Source organism: Coregonus clupeaformis, chromosome 34 (genome assembly GCF_020615455.1).
Source record: "Coregonus clupeaformis isolate EN_2021a chromosome 34, ASM2061545v1, whole genome shotgun sequence".
NCBI lineage: Eukaryota > Metazoa > Chordata > Actinopteri > Salmoniformes > Salmonidae > Coregonus > Coregonus clupeaformis.
In genome coordinates, this window is record NC_059225.1 from 7,983,404 (window position 1) to 8,006,476 (window position 23,073).

The 23,073-nt window shown below is 43.1% G+C and overlaps 1 protein-coding gene across 1 annotated transcript in view; it reads right to left on the reverse strand.

Moving 5' to 3' along the window:
* Positions 1-8,522, reverse strand: part of LOC121549723 (reversion-inducing cysteine-rich protein with Kazal motifs-like) — a 94,709-nt gene extending 86,187 nt beyond the window's left edge. Inside the window, exon 1 of the mRNA XM_041861567.2 lies at positions 8,305-8,522. Coding sequence (XP_041717501.2) covers positions 8,305-8,374 — 70 coding nt within the window. The 5' untranslated portion in view covers positions 8,375-8,522. The remainder of the gene's footprint in view (positions 1-8,304) is intronic.
* Between the last annotated feature and the right edge of the window lie 14,551 nt (positions 8,523-23,073).

A 23,073-nucleotide genomic window follows, 5' to 3' on the forward strand; every position in this document is an offset into this window, starting at 1 on the left:
AAGTGTTTGTATTATGTTGGCCATGTGTTCTGTATTCTAAGTGTTTGTATTATGTTGGCCATGTGTTCTGTATTCTAAGTGTTTGTATGATGTTGGCCATGTGTTCTGTATTCTAAGTGTTTGTATGATGTTGGCCATGTGTTCTGTATTCTAATTGTTTGTATTATGTTGGCCATGTGTTCTGTATTCTAAGTGTTTGTATTATGTTGGCCATGTGTTCTGTATTCTAAGTGTTTGTATTATGTTGGCCATGTGTTCTGTATTCTAAGTGTTTGTATTATGTTGGCCATGTGTTCTGTATTCTAAGTGTTTGTATTATGTTGGCCATGTGTTCTGTATTCTAAGTGTTTGTATTATGTTGGCCATGTGTTCTGTATTCTAAGTGTTTGTATTATGTTGGCCATGTGTTCTGTATTCTAAGTGTTTGTATTATGTTGGCCATGTGTTCTGTATTCTAAGTGTTTGTATTATGTTGGCCATGTGTTCTGTATTCTAAGTGTTTGTATTATGTTGGCCATGTGTTCTGTATTCTAAGTGTTTGTATGATGTTGGCCATGTGTTCTGTATTCTAAGTGTTTGTATGATGTTGGCCATGTGTTCTGTATTCTAAGTGTTTGTATTATGTTGGCCATGTGTTCTGTATTCTAAGTGTTTGTATTATGTTGGCCATGTGTTCTGTATTCTAAGTGTTTGTATTATGTTGGCCATGTGTTCTGTATTCTAAGTGTTTGTATTATGTTGGCCATGTGTTCTGTATTCTAAGTGTTTGTATTATGTTGGCCATGTGTTCTGTATTCTAAGTGTTTGTATTATGTTGGCCATGTGTTCTGTATTCTAAGTGTTTGTATTATGTTGGCCATGTGTTCTGTATTCTAAGTGTTTGTATTATGTTGGCCATGTGTTCTGTATTCTAAGTGTTTGTATTATGTTGGCCATGTGTTCTGTATTCTAAGTGTTTGTATTATGTTGGCCATGTGTTCTGTATTCTAAGTGTTTGTATTATGTTAACCATGTGTTCTGTATTCTAAGTGTTTGTATTATGTTGGCCATGTGTTCTGTATTCTAAGTGTTTGTATTATGTTGGCCATGTGTTCTGTATTCTAAGTGTTTGTATTATGTTGGCCATGTGTTCTGTATTCTAAGTGTTTGTATTATGTTGGCCATGTGTTCTGTATTCTAAGTGTTTGTATTATGTTGGCCATGTGTTCTGTATTCTAAGTGTTTGTATTATGTTGGCCATGTGTTCTGTATTCTAAGTGTTTTCTCTTGCAATTTGTATGCAATGTTTGACTATGTAAATGTTGCATTTATTCAGTTTGGGTCAACTGTGAGCAAGAACGAATAAATCTAAAGTCAAAACAATTAAACAATTAAACAATTTAAATAATGTAAATAATTCAACACTAAGTATTAAGTTAAGCGACGTTGCCATATACCTAATATGTTGACCTTTATATTAGTGGTTAGGCTACAGTGAGTGTGAGCTTTGAGATAATAGTAGCCTGTAGGCCTAATAGATATGAATATTGAAGCGGCTCCGATGTAGCCTAATGGCTTAATAATAGGTAGGTCTATCGATTACACATACATGAAAGTGATGTCAATATTTAGCCTAATAATCTAGCTATAATATAATTCGGTTATCGCGGTTTTCATAAAATAAATTGAGGCTATCCTTGCTTCGCTTGTTTACAACATTGCAAACTTTTTAGGCTATTTATATTCAACTATGAAGTTTTCGGCGGTCACAGAGAGACAGATAAACATCTTCATTCTATGTTTAGCTGAGATTTTCTGTGTGTAAAGTGACGTGGGAGGGCAAACGGTGATCTACTGACTCACTGAGCTGTTCTTAGCAGGCGTTAGTTAACGAGCAATTTCAAGTGCAACATTAATGATGCACTATGCATTTCCTGGTTGCAAAAATTCTAATAGTTCACCTATTTTCAGTTAATGTGACAAAACAAGCAAGTGTAGTAGAGAGTCATTGTACCATCTACACCGCTGTGAAATTTTTTTTTGCATAACCAAAAATACTGGATTTTCAGCTGTTTGAAGCTGGTGTACAAAACTGAAAGTAAAAGATGCAAAAACAATACTTAAAAATGGGAAGCATAGAAATAGCACAAATAGAACAGATCTACCGCTTCTTAGACTTGCTTTCAATGAGAATCACAGATCTATAACACATTTCTATGTGAATTTTGTCGGGTCGCCCAAAAAGTTACATATTTGCAGCTTTAATAAAGACTGTTTTGGGAAACGGCTCGGGAAATGTAATGATGTTCTTACGAAGGTTCTAACAATGAATTTAGGCTTAAGATGCTTTCGGGAAACCGGACCCTGGTGTGCAGCTCAACGTGCAAGGGGCCCTGCACATTCTTCCAGCCCCTGGACGAGCACCTGAACACCATCCGTCTGTGTGGAGATGATGAGGTGCGCATAATATTCCAGCCTACAGATGGAAGGAGTTGATCCACCCTTCTATTCATATTCAATTAGGAAAATCTAAAGGGACACAGAGCCGGCCCACTGTGGGGTGGGGGACAGACGGATAGAGTAAATGAGTAATGAACTGCATATGTCCAGGTAAAGGGGAAAGAGGAGAGGTGGGAGAAGTGGTGTGTGTGTGTGTGTGTGTGTGTGTGTGCATGTGTGCGTACATGTGTGTCTGTGTGTGCGTGCCTGTGTGCGTGCGTGGTTGTGCATGCGTGTGTGCGTGAGTGTGTGCGTGTGTTTGTGTGTTGGGGGAAGGAGTGGTAGTGGGGATGGAATCAGCACAGAGTCTTTTTTTTTGGCAAGAAATCAAACAAGGAGCACCTCTTAGTCTCTTACATAAGACCTTCCTGTTGCGGCCAGCCTCTGAGCTGCATCAGACAGTCTGCTCTGGACCCTCCTGTTGCGGTCAGCCTCTGAGCTGCATCAGACAGTCTGCTCTGGACCCCCCTGTTGCGGCCAGCCTCTGAGCTGCATCAGACAGTCTGCTCTGGACCCTCCTGTTGCGGCCAGCCTCTGAGCTGCATCAGACAGTCTGCTCTGGACCCTCCTGTTGCGGCCAGCCTCTGAGCTGCATCAGACAGTCTGCTCTGGACCCTCCTGTTGCGGCCAGCCTCTGAGCTGCATCAGACAGTCTGCTCTGGACCCCCCTGTTGCGGCCAGCCTCTGAGCTGCATCAGACAGTCTGCTCTGGACCCTCCTGTTGCAGCCAGCCTCTGAGCTGCATCAGACAGTCTGCTCTGGACCCTCCTGTTGCGGTCAGCCTCTGAGCTGCATCAGACAGTCTGCTCTGGACCCTCCTGTTGCGGCCAGCCTCTGAGCTGCATCAGACAGTCTGCTCTGGACCCTCCTGTTGCGGCCAGCCTCTGAGCTGCATCAGACAGTCTGCTCTGGACCCCCCTGTTGCGGCCAGCCTCTGAGCTGCATCAGACAGTCTGCTCTGGACCCTCCTGTTGCGGCCAGCCTCTGAGCTGCATCAGACAGTCTGCTCTGGACCCTCCTGTTGCGGCCAGCCTCTGAGCCTGCCGGTCAGACAGTCTGCTCTGGACCCTCCTGTTGCGGCCAGCCTCTGAGCCTGCCGGTCAGACAGTCTGCTCTGGACTTATTCAAATGAACCAAGGTCTCACTTTAGACCAGAGAGTGTGAGACGGCCCTTAAAATCCAATCTACTTGTTTTGTGCTCCCTCGTGCTCGTGCGGTGGAGATCTTCGTGGGCTATACTCAGCGTTGTCTCAGGGTAGTAAGTTGGTGGTCTGTTGATATCCCTCTAGTGATCCTCACATGGCCTCTCCTATCATTGCTACGCTGACGATACACAACTAATCTTCTCCTTTCCCCCTTCTGATAACCAGGTGGCGAATCGCATCTCTGCATGTCTGGCAGACATATCAGTATGGATGACGGATCACCACCTCAAGCTGAACCCTGGCAAGACGGAGCTGCTCTTCCTCCCGGGGAAGGACTGCCCGTTCCATGATCTCGCCATCACGGTTGACAACTCCGTTGTGTCCTCCTCCCAGAGTGCGAAGAGCCTTGGCGTGACCCTGGACAACACCCTGTCGTTCTCCGCTAACATCAAGGCGGTGACCCGCTCCTGCAGGTTCATGCTCTACAACATTCGGAGAGTACGACCCTGCCTTACACAGGAAGCGGCACAGGTCCTAATCTAGGCACTTGTCATCTCCCGTCTGGATTACTGCAACTCGCTGTTGGCTGGCCTCCCTGCCTGTGCCATTAAACCCCTACAACTCATCCAGAATGCCGCAGCCCGTCTGGTGTTCAACCTTCCCAAGTTCTCTCACGTCACCCCCCCTCCTCCGCACACTCCACTGGCTTCCAGTTGAAGCTCGCATCCGTTACAAGACCATGGTGCTTGCCTATGGAGCAGTGAGGGGAACGGCACCTCTGTACCTTCGGGCTCTGATCAGTCCCTACACCCAAACGAGGGCATTGCGTTCATCCACCTCTGGCCTGCTGGCTCCCCTTCCTCTGCGGAAGCATAGTTCCCGCTCAGCCCAGTCAAAACTGTTCGCTGCTCTGGCACCCCAATGGTGGAACAAGCTCCCTCACGACGCCAGGACAGCGGAGTCACTCACCACCTTCCGGAGACATTTGAAACCCCACCTCTTTAAGGAATACCTGGGATAGGATAAAGTAATCCTTCTACCCCCCCGAAAAAAGTGTAAAGTGGTTATCCCACTGGCTATAGGGTGAATGCACCAATTTGTGAGTCGCTCTGGATAAGAGCGTCTGCTAAATGACGTAAATGTGCCCTTGAGCAAGGCACTTAACCCTAATTGCTCCTGTAAGTCGCTCTGGATAAGAGCATCTGCTAAATGACTAAAATGTAAAATGTAAATGTAATGTAGGGGCTGTGCTTTGGCAAAGTGGTTGGGGTTATATCCTGCCTGGTTGGCCCTGTCTGGGGGTATCGTCTGATGGGTCCACAGTGTCCCCCGATCCCCCCCCCCCCCCGTCTCAGCCTGCAGTCTCTATGCTGCAATAGTCTATGTGCCGGGGGGCTAGGGTCAGTCTGTTATATCTGGTGTTATTCTCCTGTCTTATCCGGTGTCCTGTGTGAATTTAAGTACGCTCCCTCTAATTCTCTCTCTCTCCCTCCCCTCCCGGAGGACCTGAGCCCTAGGACCATGCCTCAGGACTACCTGGCCTGATGACTCCTGGCTGTCCCCAGTCCACCTGGTCGTGCTGCTGCTCCAGTTTCAACTGTTCTGCCTGCGGCTATGGAACCCTGACCTGTTCACCGGACGTGCTACCTTGTCCCAGACCTGCTGTTTTCAACTCTCTCTCTCTACCGCACCTGCTATTTCAACCTCTAAATGCCCGGCTATGAAAAGCCAAGTGACATTTACTCCTGATGTGCTGACCTGTTGCAACCTCTACAACCACTGTGATTATTATTTGACCCTGCTGGTCATCTATGAACGTTTGAACATCTTGGAGAAAAATATGGCCTTAATGGCCATGTACTGTTATAATCTCCACCCGGCACAGCCAAAAGGGGACCCCTCAGAGCCTGGATCCTCTCTAGGTTTCTTCTTAGGTTCCTGCCTTTCTAGGGAGTTTTTCCTAGCCACAGTGCTTCTACATCTGCATTGCTTGCTGTTTTGGGGTTTTAGGCTAGGTTTCTGTATAGCACTTTGTGACATCTGCTGATGTAAAAAGGGCTTTACAAATAAATGGGATTGATTGATTGATTGAACAGCGCTAACGTAATATGCCTTTGTTGTTGAGGTGCAGGCAGTGGTGGAAAATGTACCCATTTTTCATACTTGAGTAAAAGTAAAGATACCTAAATAGAAAATTACTCAAGTAAAAGTGAAAGTCACCCAGTAAAATACTACTTGAGTAAAAGTCTAAAAGTATTTGGTTTTAAATATCAAAAGTAAATGTAATTGCTAAAATATACTTAAGTAGCAAAAGTAAAAGGAAAAGTCAGCCTTATTCCTATACAAATGGCTATGGAGTTTAATAGTGTCACTTTCAAGTCTGCACAGATCCTGGGTGAGATATTGCTCTTTGAAGTCGGCACAGAAATGAAGCCATGCCTACGTAGTAGTCCCCAGTCGCAGTCAGGTTTAATTTGGTAACCTTGACATTTATGGTAGGCCTTTAATGTAACAACTTGTGTCAACATAAATACGTATGTTTTACTGAGCCGGAGGCCTCAAACCCTGTTACTGCTAATCTAATCATCCGAAAACTGTTCAGTTAGGTCTCAGATCTGAAACATAAAATACATTGACATTAATGAAAACTAATGTTCTTGCAAACATGCTCTTTACTCTCCCGAATGAACAATTATTGGAGTCAGATCAAAATAAATACCATTATTTCAGTTAATTAACCATATACCAAGTTAATAGCCTTAGTAGGCTACGTAATCACATGTTTTACGCACAGCATAAAAATTATGATACCTATTGCCTCTTCCTAAAACATTTTTTTAGGGAAAAAACCTATAACTACATTTGTGGGCTTTAAAAGCATGGCACAACATGATGCAAAACACAGTGCATGCTGGACATGCACATTTCAGCTGAGGTAAAGACTACCATCCATTCTATTCTGCCTCTCATGTTCCTAAACCAGCCTTACTTTGAGGAGAGGCTCAATTGGCTACTTTGTCCTCTTCATAATGCCAGCTTGCAAATATCGGTCCAAACCAATGATTTATATACAGACTAGATTACTACCGGGGGCACTGTTTTGAAGCCAACGCACCTCCATCTTAGCCCTCCCCCACCGGTGTTAAACATATTTTGGAAGCTATAGAAATTCATTTATTAATGTCTACATTTGTTTTTGCCACGTTTATTCTATTACAGACACCTTAATGCATACTTTGAAATGATATTCTGTGAGCTAAACATAAAATATATATATATAAACATTTTCCATAAAGTATAGTTTTTTTAAGTAACACTACAACAAAAAATACTTAAATAGTAAATACATTGTCCGTGAAACATATGATTGAAATACTGTAGAATTCCATTAATTCTTATGGAGGATTCTTCTTCTGGGGGTACCAATATAGCGACCCGTGGTTTCAAAGTCTCTCATTGGCCGTCACATAGCATCAGCGATCCGGGGTTTAAACACATCATTGGTCCCAACTGAAGTTCTAAGGGAAGTTCTTTCATGTTCAACGTACACTGTGACAGATGTCTTGTGTCAGTAACTTTACAGCGATATTTACGCGGAGTAATCCACATCCTGAGCGCATGTGGACAAACAGCACTTTTCTCAACATCAAAGTCTCCACATGGCCAGATGCGAATTAATAGCTGCCGCTGCCAACCTGCCCCCATCCGTAAAGATTGAGGAATCAGCTGAATTATATTTTAAAGGGGACGCCAATGCCTAAAGGGTTGCATTGAAACATTGTTGTTACATTGAAACGTGGTTGCGCCAACTGGTTAACGAATTGTAAAAGTGTGACCAATGGCAACATACAATCACTATTGCCTTATTCGTTGACTTAAGCAAAGTCAAGGGCAGATGTCTAACGTCAATACAAGTGTGAGTAAACACCTCTGTATTTGCTAATTGACTGGTGTGAAGGATCAGAAGCTCATCATTATCATACACTTGATTCCTGTGTCAAAAGTTTATCCATATTAGTACCTAACAAGTTAAACTTTGAGATTTCACATCAACAAGATCTAGCTATGCTCTTGTAGGAGCACTCACTGTAGCCTAATGCATATGCTATTCTCACCGAAGAGCAACAACGTAACACGTATTAAATGATTTCATGTCACCACCAGAACATAATAGGTTACAGTTCCATCGCCGGTAAAGGGACCTTCCCATTTGCGTGATAGAATTGGTAAGAAACAAGAGGAAGAAAATCAGCGTGATACAATGTGGAGAAACATGACGGATATCAAGTTCACAATGGAAACCTATATGGAAAGTGACTACTGTATTCCCTCCAAAACAAGAGTAAAAATCATCCCAATACAAAATAGGCTACCGTTAGAAAACACAAAGTATGGTCTATTCCGTTGATACATCTGTACAACGGTTGCTGGCCGCTCATATCGCAGGATGCGGTCTGCAGGCTTCACTGTAGAAGTGAATCAACAAGTTAAAAGTCAGCGCACTGAATACTTGCGTCCCCTACTATGATTTGTTGTCAGTTGAGCGAACTTTACCATTGCATATACCTTGCATGTTTTGAAACAATTACAGCCCCTAAGAGCACAACAATTGATTTACACACACAGGTCAATTACTGTATGTAACGTTTAGCGAAATAAGACAAACAAACGGGAGACTTACCCTGAGTAAGAACCAAATCGTAGAAGTTGAACGCGAGAAGAAAAGTCACTATCTCAAAACACACATACATCTTATTGAAATCCTAAAGTGCATTGTGAAGGAAAATACAAATAAAACACTGCCGCTTTGACAAGCTCCATGAGACCCTCTGTATCCACTGCGTCTGAGGCTCTCTGGTTGATCCGCTCATGTACAGGCCGAACAGCGGAGGGGAAAGAGTACTTCTGGCCCTATGGTCACGCACAGCAAATACTGTGCATGCGCAGACGGGGCAAGCCCACCGGTCTCAAGAGCGCCGGGTTAACGGTGACATGAGAACAGTATAACACCGTTATTAATGCATGGGTGCGGTGTTATGGCCTAAAATGACTTCAGTTGAAATTCAGAGATGTTAGCCAATTATGCTACTAGAGTCAAGGTGATGCCTAGAAATATATGTACTTTTTTTTTGTCATAAAATGCTAACTTTCATTCTTGCACAGACGAACAATTTAAATGTCTTTGTCCATTCATCACCACATTGTTTCATATAAAAGTTGGAAATATAAGTCATGGTTCTCCAGCAAAGCAACTGTTCATTCTGCAATAGACTATAAAATGGGTAGCACAGTGAACGAGATAAAAATAACTATACTTTTGACCATCGAAAACAATGATGACAGCCTATATCTGCTGGCCCAAATGAGGCAGCCTAAATGTCCTGTGGAAGCAACCATGTCAGCCATATTGAGACATCTGGTTAGCGGAGATATAATTAAATATAATAAGTTATCATGAAAAACAACAACACTGCATTTAGCATGGTTACCCAGGCGCTCTGCGCTCACAATGGGGCTAATGTTGAGATGATGAACCATCCTCTGCTGATGTGGCCCCATCCTCTGCTGCCCTGCCCCCAGGGCTCCTATGACTGAATGAAAGGGACTCCCTCAGTTCAGCTGCCTTGCCTGGGTCAAGTCTGCTGTGCTGTGCCATGGGCATGGGACTCTTTTAACTTGACTATTTTTCTGCGTTTATGCACTTTCTGTAGTTTTTTTTAAAACTGTCAAATGTTTTTTGCTTGAATGAAGTTATACTGTAGATGAATGTATTAACTTCATGTATTTGCACACACACAACTTTACCTAGTATATACCAAAGCCCAATTGAGGTATAAATAAAGTTTGATTGAATTCAATTAGCTCCTTTAAAGGTCACATGACTTCCCTGAACTGGCCCCTGAGAGACAGACACAGTGGCGGAGGTATGACGGACATCCAGGGGCCACAATGCTAACTCCAGTCCCCTAACATCCTCCCAGCTCTGGGGAGATCGTTCTATTCGTCTGACCCCTGACCTCTGCCAAAGGGGGCGTCCACCTGTCCCTCATGGACAGATTTGCACGCCGCGCCACACAATAGGGCCTTGGGCCGCTCGTTGCCATGGGAATTAGATGTGACAACAGCCTGACAAACAGACAGACAGACAGAGCCCTACATGTTCTTTAAACAGCTATTTTTTCTGTTAGCCCCCCGCATGTTCCTGCAGTGAAGCTGTCACGGTGGAATGTTGTTGATGATGTGTTTGTCAGGGATGACATGCGGCTTCATCAAATATCTTATTAACAACTGCAAACATTTGTCTCCAGCCTATGGCAAAATGTGTAGAACTGCGGGAAATTAGCTGCAAAACTGCACATTTTCTCTCTGCCCCATGGCAAAATGAGTAGAATTGCATAAAATGTGTTGTAAAATTGCAAAATCTTCTCTCCGCCCCATGGCAAAATGTGGAGAATTGCAGGAAATTAACTCTTAAACTTCAATGTTTTCTCTTCGCTGTCAAGAGAGGGGGTTAAATTAGGGGGACCAGCGAGCCACTGCGGCCCCCACCCCCATCAAAGCTCCCAATCCCTTATTATTGTTTCATTCACTTCTCACTTCTCCCCCTGCCGCTCCCCCTATGGACATTCCCTCTTCTCACTTCTCCCCCTGCCGCTCCCCCTATGGACATTCCCTCTTCCCACTTCTCCCCCTGCTGCCGCTCCCCCTATGGACATTCCCTCTTCTCACTTCTCCCCCTGCCGCTCCCCCTATGGACATTCCCTCTTCCCACTTCTCCCCCTGCCGCCGCTCCCCCTATGGACATTCCCTCTTCCCACTTCTCCCCCTGCTGCCGCTCCCCTATGGACATTCCCTCTTCCCACTTCTCCCCCTGCCGCTCCCCCTATGGACATTCCCTCTTCTCACTTCTCCCCCAGCCGCCGCTCCCCCTATGGACATTCCCTCTTCTCACCCTGATTCCGCTCCCCCTATGGACATTCCCTCTTCTCACTTCTCCCCCAGCCGCCGCTCCCCCTATGGACATTCCCTCTTCTCACTTCTCCCCCTGCTGTTGTCATCTAAATGTGTTATCACTGCAACTTTCAAACAATTAAAAACACAACAAAGTTCAAATGGGAATACAATGTCAAATGTGTTATCACTGTGCTTCATCTAATAGCACAACCAAATGACCTGGATTGTAGTTGAGATTACATTAAAATAACATACTGCAAGTGATCAATGCTGTTCGAGATTCTGCACAGATATTTATATTTTTGAAGATCTCCACAGAACTGCGACCTTTGCATGCTATCTTGAACATGCACGCTTTCTATGATTACACAATAAGACTTTTATAGGTACAGTAACCTCAAAATGTGGCCATGGATGAGTTACTAATTTTAAGGTTGAATAAAAACTGTTACATTAGTTTGTAAGATAGCCTTAACTTTAGGCTATTTACTGTCTTACAAAAATATTATTGAATTATGTTAGGTTGACAACGTAACCAAATATCAACATTTAAAGAAGATGTATCTAATGCTTGGATAGTTTTATCTGAGCCACTGGCTTAATCCTATTCTTTAACTTTTATTTTTGGTTTAGTTGGAGGCGTGAATCCAACATATAATTTGTTAACTTGTCAACATGTTAAAAGTCTATATACCGTATTTCAAAAGTCACATTGAATTGTGTTTGGTTGTCAACACAACCAAATATCAACATTTGAAGGAGATGTATATTTTGTGCCAGTGACTTAATTAATTTAATTCCAGTTTGTCTACAAATTAATAATTGATATGTTGGATTCATGTCTCCATCTCAACCAAAAATCTAAGTTAAAGAATAGGACTAAATTAAATCAAACTTTAACTGCACTTTAAACAAAGTTTGATTTGATTTAGTCCTATTCTTTAACTTAGATTTTTGGTTGAGATTTCAACCGAAGCATGACACCCTATGCCTATAGTGTATGTATTGTCTATTAGTTGAACGCTGGGTTGAATGACGTCGCAAATGCTACATAGGCCTAAATAGTATCATTGATGATATACTGTATGACTTATAAAATATGGTTACATTTCATTTGCTCTGTTAAACCTACCCTTTTGAACGACTTCGATAGCAACAGTGAATCTATTTAGTTATTAAGAGGTCGCTCGATAATCATTCTCGCGATAGCACATTGGTAGTAGTCAGTGATAAATATAAAATCTAAATCAGGTCTAGGCTTGGTTAAAACCCTGGCTGGGAGACCAAATGGATAGGTGTAGGAGGTGCTGTCCAAATGGATAGGTGTAGGAGGTGCTGTCCAAATGGATAGGTGTAGGAGGTGCTGTCCAAATGGATAGGTGTAGGAGGTGCTGTCCAAATGGATAGGTGTAGGAGGTGCTGTCCAAATGGATAGGTGTAGGAGGTGCTGTCCAAATGATTAGGTGTAGGAGGTGCTGTCCAAATGGATAGGTGTAGGAGGTGCTGTCCAAATGGATAGGTGTAGGAGGTGCTGTCCAAATGGATAGGTGTAGGAGGTGCTGTCCAAATGGATAGGTGTAGGAGGTGCTGTCCAAATGGATAGGTGTAGGAGGTGCTGTCCAAATGGATAGGTGTAGGAGGTGCTGTCCAAATGGATAGGTGTAGGAGGTGTTGTCCAAATGGATAGGTGTAGGAGGTGCTGTCCAAATGGATAGGTGTAGGAGGTGCTGTCCAAATGGATAGGTGTAGGAGGTGCTGTCCAAATGGATAGGTGTAGGAGGTGCTGTCCAAATGGATAGGTGTAGGAGGTGCTGTCCAGCCTTTTGTTTTTCTTCTTCTTCTGATAGTGGATATAACGTTGAAGATCTGATGTTTCAAAGGTACAAATTCAACATACATGTATTTTATACAAGATTTGTCTATGTTGAAAATTGGTTACCATGATGACACAATTCTGTGGTTGAAATTTCACCCTCAAAACAACAGTCTACGTTGATGATCCAAATCCAATGTATTTTCCACATCAATTCCACGCGTCACAACACATTGTCAAATTACGTTGAAACAACGTTGATTCAACCAGTTTGTGCCCAGTGGGTAGATTGTATAGTCATGCGTTATGGTTTAGGCATTTGTCTGTGACTTATAGAACGTGTTAATGAAAGTTTATCCAATAACAGGTTTGTGTGTGTGTGTGTGTGAGAGATCAACCTCAAGGTGTTAAGGGAGAATTGCCTGTCCTTCAGCTCCTCATGTCTCCAGTACTCAGTCCTCAGTCTCCAGGCAAAACTCAAGACCTTTCACCACCTGCCAGACAGTGTTATGACGACGAGCACTTTGTACATGCAGTCCTACCACTTTATTATCACTGTCTGCTTGCCTCGATCTCTGGCTTCCTGTTTGCGTGTGAATGAAATCCCCACAATTCCCCATACCTGAGAAAACAAAACAGCACAGACAAATAGAGGAAGATGTTTTGGCTGTGTCTTATCCAGGCACACAACCGACATGGATCACTCATTTGTGGGTAGAAATAGCAATTGTTTTCCGGTGAATTACCTTATTTGTTATTCAAGTGTTTGTTTCTTTTCCGTGTATCAGAGGACTGAATGAGATGAGGTCTCGAGTGGTGCTTTAAGAGTACCATACTGAAAATGCTATTGAATATTTGATAGAAAGATACGACAGGCCACCTGTGTCCTACTAAAGCTGGGCTTGGTGTCTGTTCAAGTAGGCTACAGACCGTGGCTGGAATAAGAGATGTACCTCACTGGCTGCGTTTACACAGTCAGACCAATTCTGATCTTTTGCCCAATTATTGGCAAAAGAGCTGATCTGATTGGTCAGAAGACCACACAAAAAAAATGTCACCCCGCACAAAATGCGTTTGATTTGCAAAGCAGCGTGTCCTGGATGGATGTTAGTCTTGTGGTGTGAATTCTAACTTGTGTGTTTGGCTGCTTTTACACAGGTTTTCCAATTCAGATATTTTTGCCCAATTATCTGTCTTTTAACCAATCAGATCGGATCTTTTGCCAATACTTGGGCAAAAGATCAGAATTGGGGCTGCGTGTGTAAACGTAGCCATATTGTGTGATGTAGACTGACGATGTACCTTGTGGTATAGAAAGTAATAATTAAAGTTATACTTACGACCAACATGTAATCAATTCAACTCCCATGGGAGTTTTTATAGCGTTTGTAACTTAAAAGGATAGTTCACTCAAATAACGAAATGACATGTTGGATTATTAACCTGTAACCAGGGAAATAAAACCAAAGCTGAATGTCATACCTTGCCCATAGACCACTTACAGGGTAAGGAAACCAATGTCTCATTTAGTAATTTGGGTGAACTATCCCTGTGGTAACCTTTAAACCAATCCAGACTTCTATTCTAATAACACATTACTACAGGCTTTATTCTAATAACACATTACTACAGGCTTTATTCTAATAACACATTACTACAGGCTTTATTCTAATAACAGATTACTACAGGCTTTATTCTAATAACACATTACTACAGGCTTTATTCTAATAACACATTACTACAGGCTTTATTCTAATAACAGATTACTACAGGCTTTATTCTAATAACACATTACTACAGGCTTTATTCTAATAACAGATTACTACAGGCTTTATTCTAATAACACATTACTACAGGCTTTATTCTAATAACACATTACTACAGGCTTTATTCTAATAACACATTACTACAGGCTTTATTCTAATAACACATTACTACAGGCTTTATTCTAATAACACATTACTACAGGCTTTATTCTAATAACACATTACTACAGGCTTTATTCTAATAACACATTACTACAGGCTTTATTCTAATAACACATTACTACAGGCTTTATTCTAATAACAGATTACTACAGGCTTTATTCTAATAACACATTACTACAGGCTTTATTCTAATAACACATTACTACAGGCTTTATTCTAATAAGACATTACTACAGGCTTTATTCTAATAACACATTACTACAGGCTTTATTCTAATAACACATTACTACAGGCTTTATTCTAATAACAGATTACTACAGGCTTTATTCTAATAACACATTACTACAGGCTTTATTCTAATAACACATTACTACAGGCTTTATTCTAATAACACATTACTACAGGCTTTATTCTAATAACACATTACTACAGGCTTTATTCTAATAACACATTACTACAGGCTTTATTCTAATAACAGATTACTACAGGCTTTATTCTAATAACACATTACTACAGGCTTTATTCTAATAACAGATTACTACAGGCTTTATTCTAATAACACATTACTACAGGCTTTATTCTAATAACACATTACTACAGGCTTTATTCTAATAACACATTACTACAGGCTTTATTCTAATAACACATTACTACAGGCTTTATTCTAATAACACATTACTACAGGCTTTATTCTAATAACACATTACTACAGGCTTTATTCTAATAACACATTACTACAGGCTTTATTCTAATAACACATTACTACAGGCTTTATTCTAATAACAGATTACTACAGGCTTTATTCTAATAACACATTACTACAGGCTTTATTCTAATAGCACATTACTACAGGCTTTATTCTAATAGCACATTACTACAGGCTTTATTCTAAGCCGTGTTAGACTGGGGGCATGTGTTAACCAGAGCAGTGACAAATGTGTGCAGCACAGCTAAAGTCATTATGGCCTACTACACAGGAACTGCATACAGAAAATAAAGTACCCTCTACTTTGTGGGCAGCCATTAAATTAGCCAGAACTCAATGATTGAGTCAGATTTAATTTGAAACGCCATGGTAACTGCTGGGAGCATGCTTTGGAACTGCTGCAGCCCCAGCGTCACATCCTGTACTCCATTATAATCACTGGTGTAACAGGAAACCCTTCCCCCACTCACAGGACACATGGAAACGTATTTGAAGGAAAGGGTAACGGAGGCTGCGTTTACACATGCAGCCCAATTCCAAATATATTTTTCCACTAACTGGTCTTTTGACCAATCGCATCAGATCTTTTAACATCCTCTAATTTTCCTGAGCTGATCTGATTGGTCAACAGACCAATAAGTGAAGAACAAAATCAGACTTGGGCTTCCCCCCTGTAAACAGCAGGCTACAGTACGACAGCAAAACAGCTTGAATTCGGCAATGTTGTTTACACATGCAGGCGGAAGCATTGTCGCTCTCCCTCACTGCGCCAGGGTCGAGGGATCAGAAAGAAGTTGTCCCGGCTATATTTAGAGGGAGCAAACTGCGCGTGAAGCCTGTGGGAGAAAAATCACGTATTTACCTGATTTGTTTAATATTAATAGTTAACAATTAACATGTTGAACAATAGTAGATACATTTCTTTAGTGCCATTGCTGTGCTTCTGAGAAAGGATGGTTAATCTCTTCCACATTCACCCCCGCAGCTGGTCTGGGCATGTAGTCAAGGACACATGGATAGAGATAAACTTGAGGAACAGATAGACCTGTATTGTTTCAATTTCTCTTTGCGTCTCAGTAACCTGGTCACACGGCATCAGACAAATAGCCTCAGAGTGACCACGTTTTTTTCAGTCTATCCTGTCTTTTACTATCTTCCAAGGGCGCAGCTGTGTGGAGATATGGGCAGTAACGGAGCTAACGTTATCACTTGTTTGTGCGCTATGACCTGATACACATAGCCACAAGAAGAAAACAAGGTAGCTCCTGATCTGCCGGGGAGGGGTGGAACCAGCCATGACTAAGCATTTTTTAGGTCCACTATATAAGTTGTCAGCATTTCCTGTTCGTTGGGCTCTTACTTTGTTCGCTTTGGTGTGGGTATTGTGACCAGCTCCCGTATCGATACGTTATTTTAATAAAGTTAATATCCTGATTGGTGATTGACCTTGTCTCTCCTCATTAATGATTATCCACCACATTTGGCGACGAGGATGGGATCTGTAACTTCACCTGTTGATCGCTCCTGAAGATCTGGGTAAGCGGATCCCCAAAATTGGGATCTCAGGGGAGCCGCACTCCTGAAGGAGCAGCTGGGCCGCTTAAGATCTGAGAGGAAGCGGGTACGGGTGAATACCAGCTCCAGAACATGGTACTGAGAGGGGAGCAAGATGATCCACCAATAGAAAATATAAAAAAATAAAAATACATAAAAGGGGACCCTGTTCAGAGCGAGATCTTCCTTAAAGGGGGCCACAGCTGAGGTGACTGACAGGACTGAGTTGAGTTGATAAGAGCGGGGGAGTGAGGCAGACTCCAGCCATGATCGTTAACTAGCCAGTAGAGGACGCCCCTGTTGAGGGTACGCTCAAGAGCGGGGATTTCCCTAAGAAGCCACAGCTGAGGTGACTAGAAGTGTTTAATAACGTTAATATTCTGATTGGTGATCGACCTCGTCTCTCCTCATTATTGATTAGAATATCCACCACAAGCCCAACCATAACCCACATTACCCTTTAATGAGTACGGAGCGCCTGCCATAATCATATGCTCTCTGCTAATGCAAACACAGCAGGCCCTTGCAACAGTAAGGTGTAGGTCACAGTGGAGTAGATCTACCGTGAAGAGAGGAGTTCAATTTAATTCCTTAAAAGTCCATCCATCCTTCCTCCCGTCCTTGAAGTAATCACTGATTAAATATTGGATAGGTGAACGAACGCAAGGGCTCCACCACATGGCTGTCACCTGTCCAGTCATTTCTAATTACTGATTACTTCAAGGCAGTGGAGGCTGCTGAGGGGAGGACATCTCGTAATAAATGGCTGGAATGGGACGGATGGAATGGCATCAAACACATGGAAACCATGGAAACCACGTGTTTGATACCATTCCACTGATTCCACTCCAGTCATTACCACGAGCCTGTCCTTGAGGAGAGGAGAAGGGAAGGATTAAAATAGATCCTGTGTCTCTGTAACGCCCCCTACTGGAGTAAGGGGAAATTGCTAAAGACCCCACTGAGCCTCCACACCAGCACCAAATTGACCACCATCACTAATTGACTCAGAGTCCTATCGCCTCTGACCACAGAACATTGGCCGTCAATATTCTGTTAATTTCCAGATGACTCTATGAGTTCAATCGCCACCGTTCGTCGCCACCCATCAGGTGATCAACAGCACCCGGTGTCACAGGAAGGCCAAGAAGATCATCAAGGACCTCAGCCACCCGAGCCACGAGCATTTCACCCCGCTGCCATCTAGAAGGTGTAGACAGTAGAGGTGCATCAAAAATGGGACCGAGAGACTGATAAACAGCTTCTATCTCCAGGCCATCAGACTGTTAAACAGTCACCACTAGCCGGCCTCCGCCCAGTACCCTGCCCTGAACCTTAGACACTGTCATTACTGCTGTACACACCTTTTCTATTCACATACTGTCGATACACACCAATCACATACATATATATTTATTACAAACAAAAAACTATGTTTTAAGTGAGAAGTAGGCATTGGTCTGAAGCCAAAAAGAAAGCAAATCTACGTGACCACCACAATGCCTTCTCCACCCCATGCTCTACCAAGGTTTTCCAGCGCACAGCTTTGACCTACTACAGTAGCTAAATTGGCCTATTGTACTTCAAACGATGTGTACGCAGGTTGCTCAGGATTCAAAACCTTCTCAAACAGCCTAATCCATACTCTTAGAGAAGGTGCTCCCACATGAATGTGATTTGTGCCACATACAAGTTAAAGTATTGGATTCTGCACACACCACACTAATCCCATTCCGCTACCTTTTCAAGCTTAAAAAAAATTATACTTACAAGACCATCATGCTTGATTGAGTGCCTGCCTGTATTTCCTTAAACATCGGTTTCATAACATATTTTTTTTGGTCAGTAGGTGCCCGCCATAACAAGGCGGTGGAGTGTTGGGGACAGTCCCTCATATACACTGAGTGTACAAAGCATTCATATTGAGTTGCACCCCCCCTTTTTGCCCTCTGAACAGCCTCAATTCATCGGGACATGGATTCTACAAGGTGTCGAAAGCATTCCACAGGGATGCTGGCCCATGTTGACTCCGATGCATCCCACAGTTGTGTCAAGTTGGCTGGATGTCCTTTGGGTGGTGGACCGTTCTTGATACACACGGGAAACTGTTGAGCGTGAAAAACCCAGCAGCGTTGCAGTTCTTGACACAAACCGGTGTGCCTGGCACCTACTACCATACCCCGTTCAAAGGCACTTAAATCTTTTGTCTTGCCCAGTCACCCTCTGAATGGCACACATACACAATCCATGTCTCAACTGTCTCAAGGCTTGAAAATCCTTCTTTAACATGTCTCATCCCCTTCATCTACACTGATTGAAGTGGATTTTACAAGTGACATCAATAAGGGATCATAGCTTTCACCTGGTCAGTCCATGTCATGGAAAGAGCAGATGTTCCTTATGTTTTGTATACTCAGGTCTGTAGAGCCTGTCTCCAATCCTAATTTCTGTAACCGTTAGTTTGCCTGTGTAATATTGACATAAGCTCAGAAACACAAACATGGTCCTGTTTTATCAATTGCTGTGCTGATCAATGGCAGGTCATTACCTCTGTCAAATGAATATGGAGCTTAAAGTTGTGTGCGTTTGTATTTCTTTTGGCAGTGCTATTGTAACCTATAATTTGGCCTCTGCCAAAAGGTCTGGGCCTTAATTGCATAGGTGGTGTGCTTACATAACTTCAAGGGTCGCTGGTTTAAATCCTGATCTGCTGGCTGTTGCCATCTAATAGCTAAAATCAGTTTTGAACTAACTATCAATGTTCAGTCTTTCATTGTACAATTTGGCTCAGGGGCTGCGAGGCCCTACACACCTCTCTCATCACACAGTCGACCAACCCTACTTCAGGCCTCCTCAGGGGTCAGGGACTGACCACACCCTCACCAGCTGGGAGCTGCTGAGGGACTACGAGGACCTGCCCCATAAGCGAGAACAGATCACTGCCGCTACTCTCTTGACCACCAACACCCTAGGCCCCACCAGCTAGAGCCATCATCACCGCCATGGGAGTGCCATCACCGCCGATACTTCCAGTCAGCCAGACTAGTCCCCTGAGAGACACTACCCGTCGGACATCACGCTGTGTGAACCACCGATGTCCCACCTGTCCCCAGCTGCTAACTAGCAATCAAGCTAGCAAGGTTTCCTGAAAGTTTGAACACAGCCCGCAACGCGATTAGCCCTTGTGTCTGGGACCGGGGATTGTCCTGGGCTTGTGGCTGTCTACATCCCTGCTGTTTGTTGCTGTTTCCATCTGCCCTGCTGTCTACATCCCTGCTGTTTGTTGCTGTTTCCATCTGCCCTGCTGTCTACATCCCTGCTGTTTGTTGCTGTTTCCATCTGCCCTGCTGTCTACATCCCTGCTGTTTGTTGCTGTTTCCATCTGCCCTGCTGTCTACATCCCTGCTGTTTGTTGCTGTTTCCATCTGCCCTGCTGTCTACATCCCTGCTGTTTGTTGCTGTTTCCATCTGCCCTGCTGTCTACACCCCTGCTGTTTGTTGCTGTTTCCATCTGCCCTGCTGTCTACACCCCTGCTGTTTGTTGCTGTTTCCATCTGCCCTGCTGTCTACATCCCTGCTGTTTGTTGCTGTTTCCATCTGCCCTGCTGTCTACATCCCTGCTGTTTGTTGCTGTTTCCATCTGCCCTGCAACCTGCCCTGTCTGGAACCAGCGTTAGCCTACGCTGCTACAGTGAAATCCAAAAACCAAAGCCAGTGGGTGTAACGGAGAGGACAGTGTTTCTCTATCACAGGTGAAGGATCTTTTAAATGAACAAATAGGCTTCTACAAGCAGTTGTTACAACAACAGGAAAATAGCTTCAAGAGCTTTGTCCAAAATATTTATTATTTCTTCATATTATGTCTGTATCCGATAAGCTACTCACGAAAGGGCTACAAATAGTCAATATTAATATATTTAGCCTTAGAAATACGTTTTATTAAATCAATAACTTGCTAAAATCAGATAATATTCATATATTGGCCATCTCTGAGACTCACTTAGATCATTCATTTGATATTACAGCAGTAGCAATACAAGGATATAACATCTACAGAATAGACAGGAATGCCTATGGTGGAGGTGTTGCTGTATATGTTCAGAGTCATATTCCTGTAAAGCTTACAGTCTGAGCGAGAGGTGGGACTCTGTCAATACTTTGTAGAAGCACCTTTGGGTGCGATTACAGCTGTGAGTGTTTTGGGGTACTTCTCTAAGTGCTTTGCACACCTGGACTGTACAATATTTGCCCATTATTCTTTAAAGAATTATTCAAGCTCTGTCAAATTGATTGTTGATCATTTGCTAGACAGCCATTTTCAAGTCTTGCCATAGATTTTCAAGCCAATTTAAGTCAAAATTGTAACTAGGCCACTCAGGAACATTCATTGTTGTATTGGTAAGCAACTCCAGTGTAGATTTGGTCTTGTGTTTTAGGTTATTGTCCTGCTGAAAAGTGAAGTTGTCTCCCAGCGTCTGGTGGAAAGCAGACTGAACCAGGTATTCCTCTAGGATTTTGCCTGTGCTTATAGCTGTATTCAGTTTCTTTTTATCCTAAAAATCTCCCTAGGCTTTGCTGATGACAAGCATACCCATAACATGATGCAGCCACCACTATGCTTGAAAATATGAAGAGTGGTAATTGGTGATGTGTTGTGTTGGATTTGCCCCAAACAGAACGCTTTGTTTTCAGGACAAAAAGTTCATTTCTTTGCCACATCTTTTGCAGTATTACTTAAGTGCAGTGTTGCAAACAGGATGCATGTTTTTGAATATTTATATTCTGTACAGGCTTCCTTCTTTTCACTCTGTCATTTAGGTTAGTATTGTGGAGAAAATACAATGTTGTTGATCCATACTCAGTTTTCTCATATCACAACCATTGAACTCTGTAACTGTCTTAAAATCACAATTGGCCTCATGGTGAAGTCCCTGAGCAGTTTTTTTCCTCTCTGGCAACTGAGTTAGCAAGGACGCCTGTATCTTTGTAGTGACTGGGTGTATTGATACACCATCCAAAGCCTAATTAATAACTTCACCATGCTCAAAGGGATATTCAGTGTCAGAATTTCTTAATTTTTTACACATCTACCAATAGATGTCCTTCTTTGCAAGGCATTGAAATACCTCCCTGGTCTTTGTGGTTGAATCTGTGCTTGAAATTCTCTACTCGATTGAGGGACCTTACAGATAATTGTATGTGTGGGGTAAAGAGATGGGGTAGTTAAAAAAAACATTTTAATCACTATTATTGAACACGGAATGAGTCCATGCAAGTCATTATGCGACTTGTTAAGCAAAATTAAGCAAACAGCCATGCAATCTCCATAGACAAGCATTGGCAGTAGATTGGCCCATACTGAAGAGCTCAGTGACTTTCAACGTGGCACCGTCATAGGATGCCACCTTTCCAACAAGTCAGTTGGTAAAATGTCTGCCCTGCTAGAGTAGCCCTGGTGAACTGTAAGTGCTGTTATTGTGAAGTGGAAATGTCTAAGAGCAACAACGGCTCAGCCGCGAGGTGCTCACAGAACGGGACCGCCGAGTGCTGAAGCGCGTATAAATGGTCTGTCCTCGGTTGCAACACTCACTACCGAGTTCCAAGCTGCCTCTGGAAGCAACATCAGCACAACTGTTCATCAGGAGCTTTATGAAATCGGTTTCCATGGCTGAGCAGCCGCACACAAGCCTAAGATCACCATGCGCAATGCCAAGCGTCGGCTGGAGTGGTGTAAAGCTCCCCGCCATTGGACTCTGGAGTGATGAATCACGCTTCACCATCTGGCAGTCCGACGGACGAATCTGGGTTTGGCAGATGCCAGGAGAATGCTACCTGCCCCAATGCATAGTGCCAACTGTAAAGTTTGGTGGAGGAGGGATTATGGTCTAGGGCTGTTTTTCATGGTTCCGGCTAGGCCCCTTAGTTCCAGCGAAGGGAAATCGTAACGCTACAGCATACAATGAAATTCTAGACGATTCTGTGCTTCCAACTTTGTGGCAACAGTTTGGGGAAGGCCCTTTCCTGTTTCAGCATGACAATGCCCCCATGCACAAAGCGAGTTCCATACAGAAATGGTTTGTCGAGATCGGTGTGGAAGAACTTGACTGGCCTACACAGAGCCCTGACCTCAACCCCATCAAACACCTTTGGGATGAATTGGAACGCCGGTTGCAAGCCAGGCCTAATCGCCCAACATCAGTGCCTGACCTCACTAATGCTCTTGTGGCTGAATGGAAGCAAGTCACCGCAGCAATGTTCCAACATCTACTGGAAAGCCTTCCCAGAAGAGTGGAGGCTGTTATAGCAGCAAAGGGGGGACCAACTCCTATTAATGCTCATGATTTTGGAATGAGATGTTCCGACGAGCAGGTGTCCACATACTGTTGGCCATGTAGTGTAGGTATAGATTGGAATTGGATAACTGTTACAGTGCCATTTGGGTTGTTAATTGGCTTCGTTCCGACATTTCTTGAATTACAGTTTTTTTTAATAAAA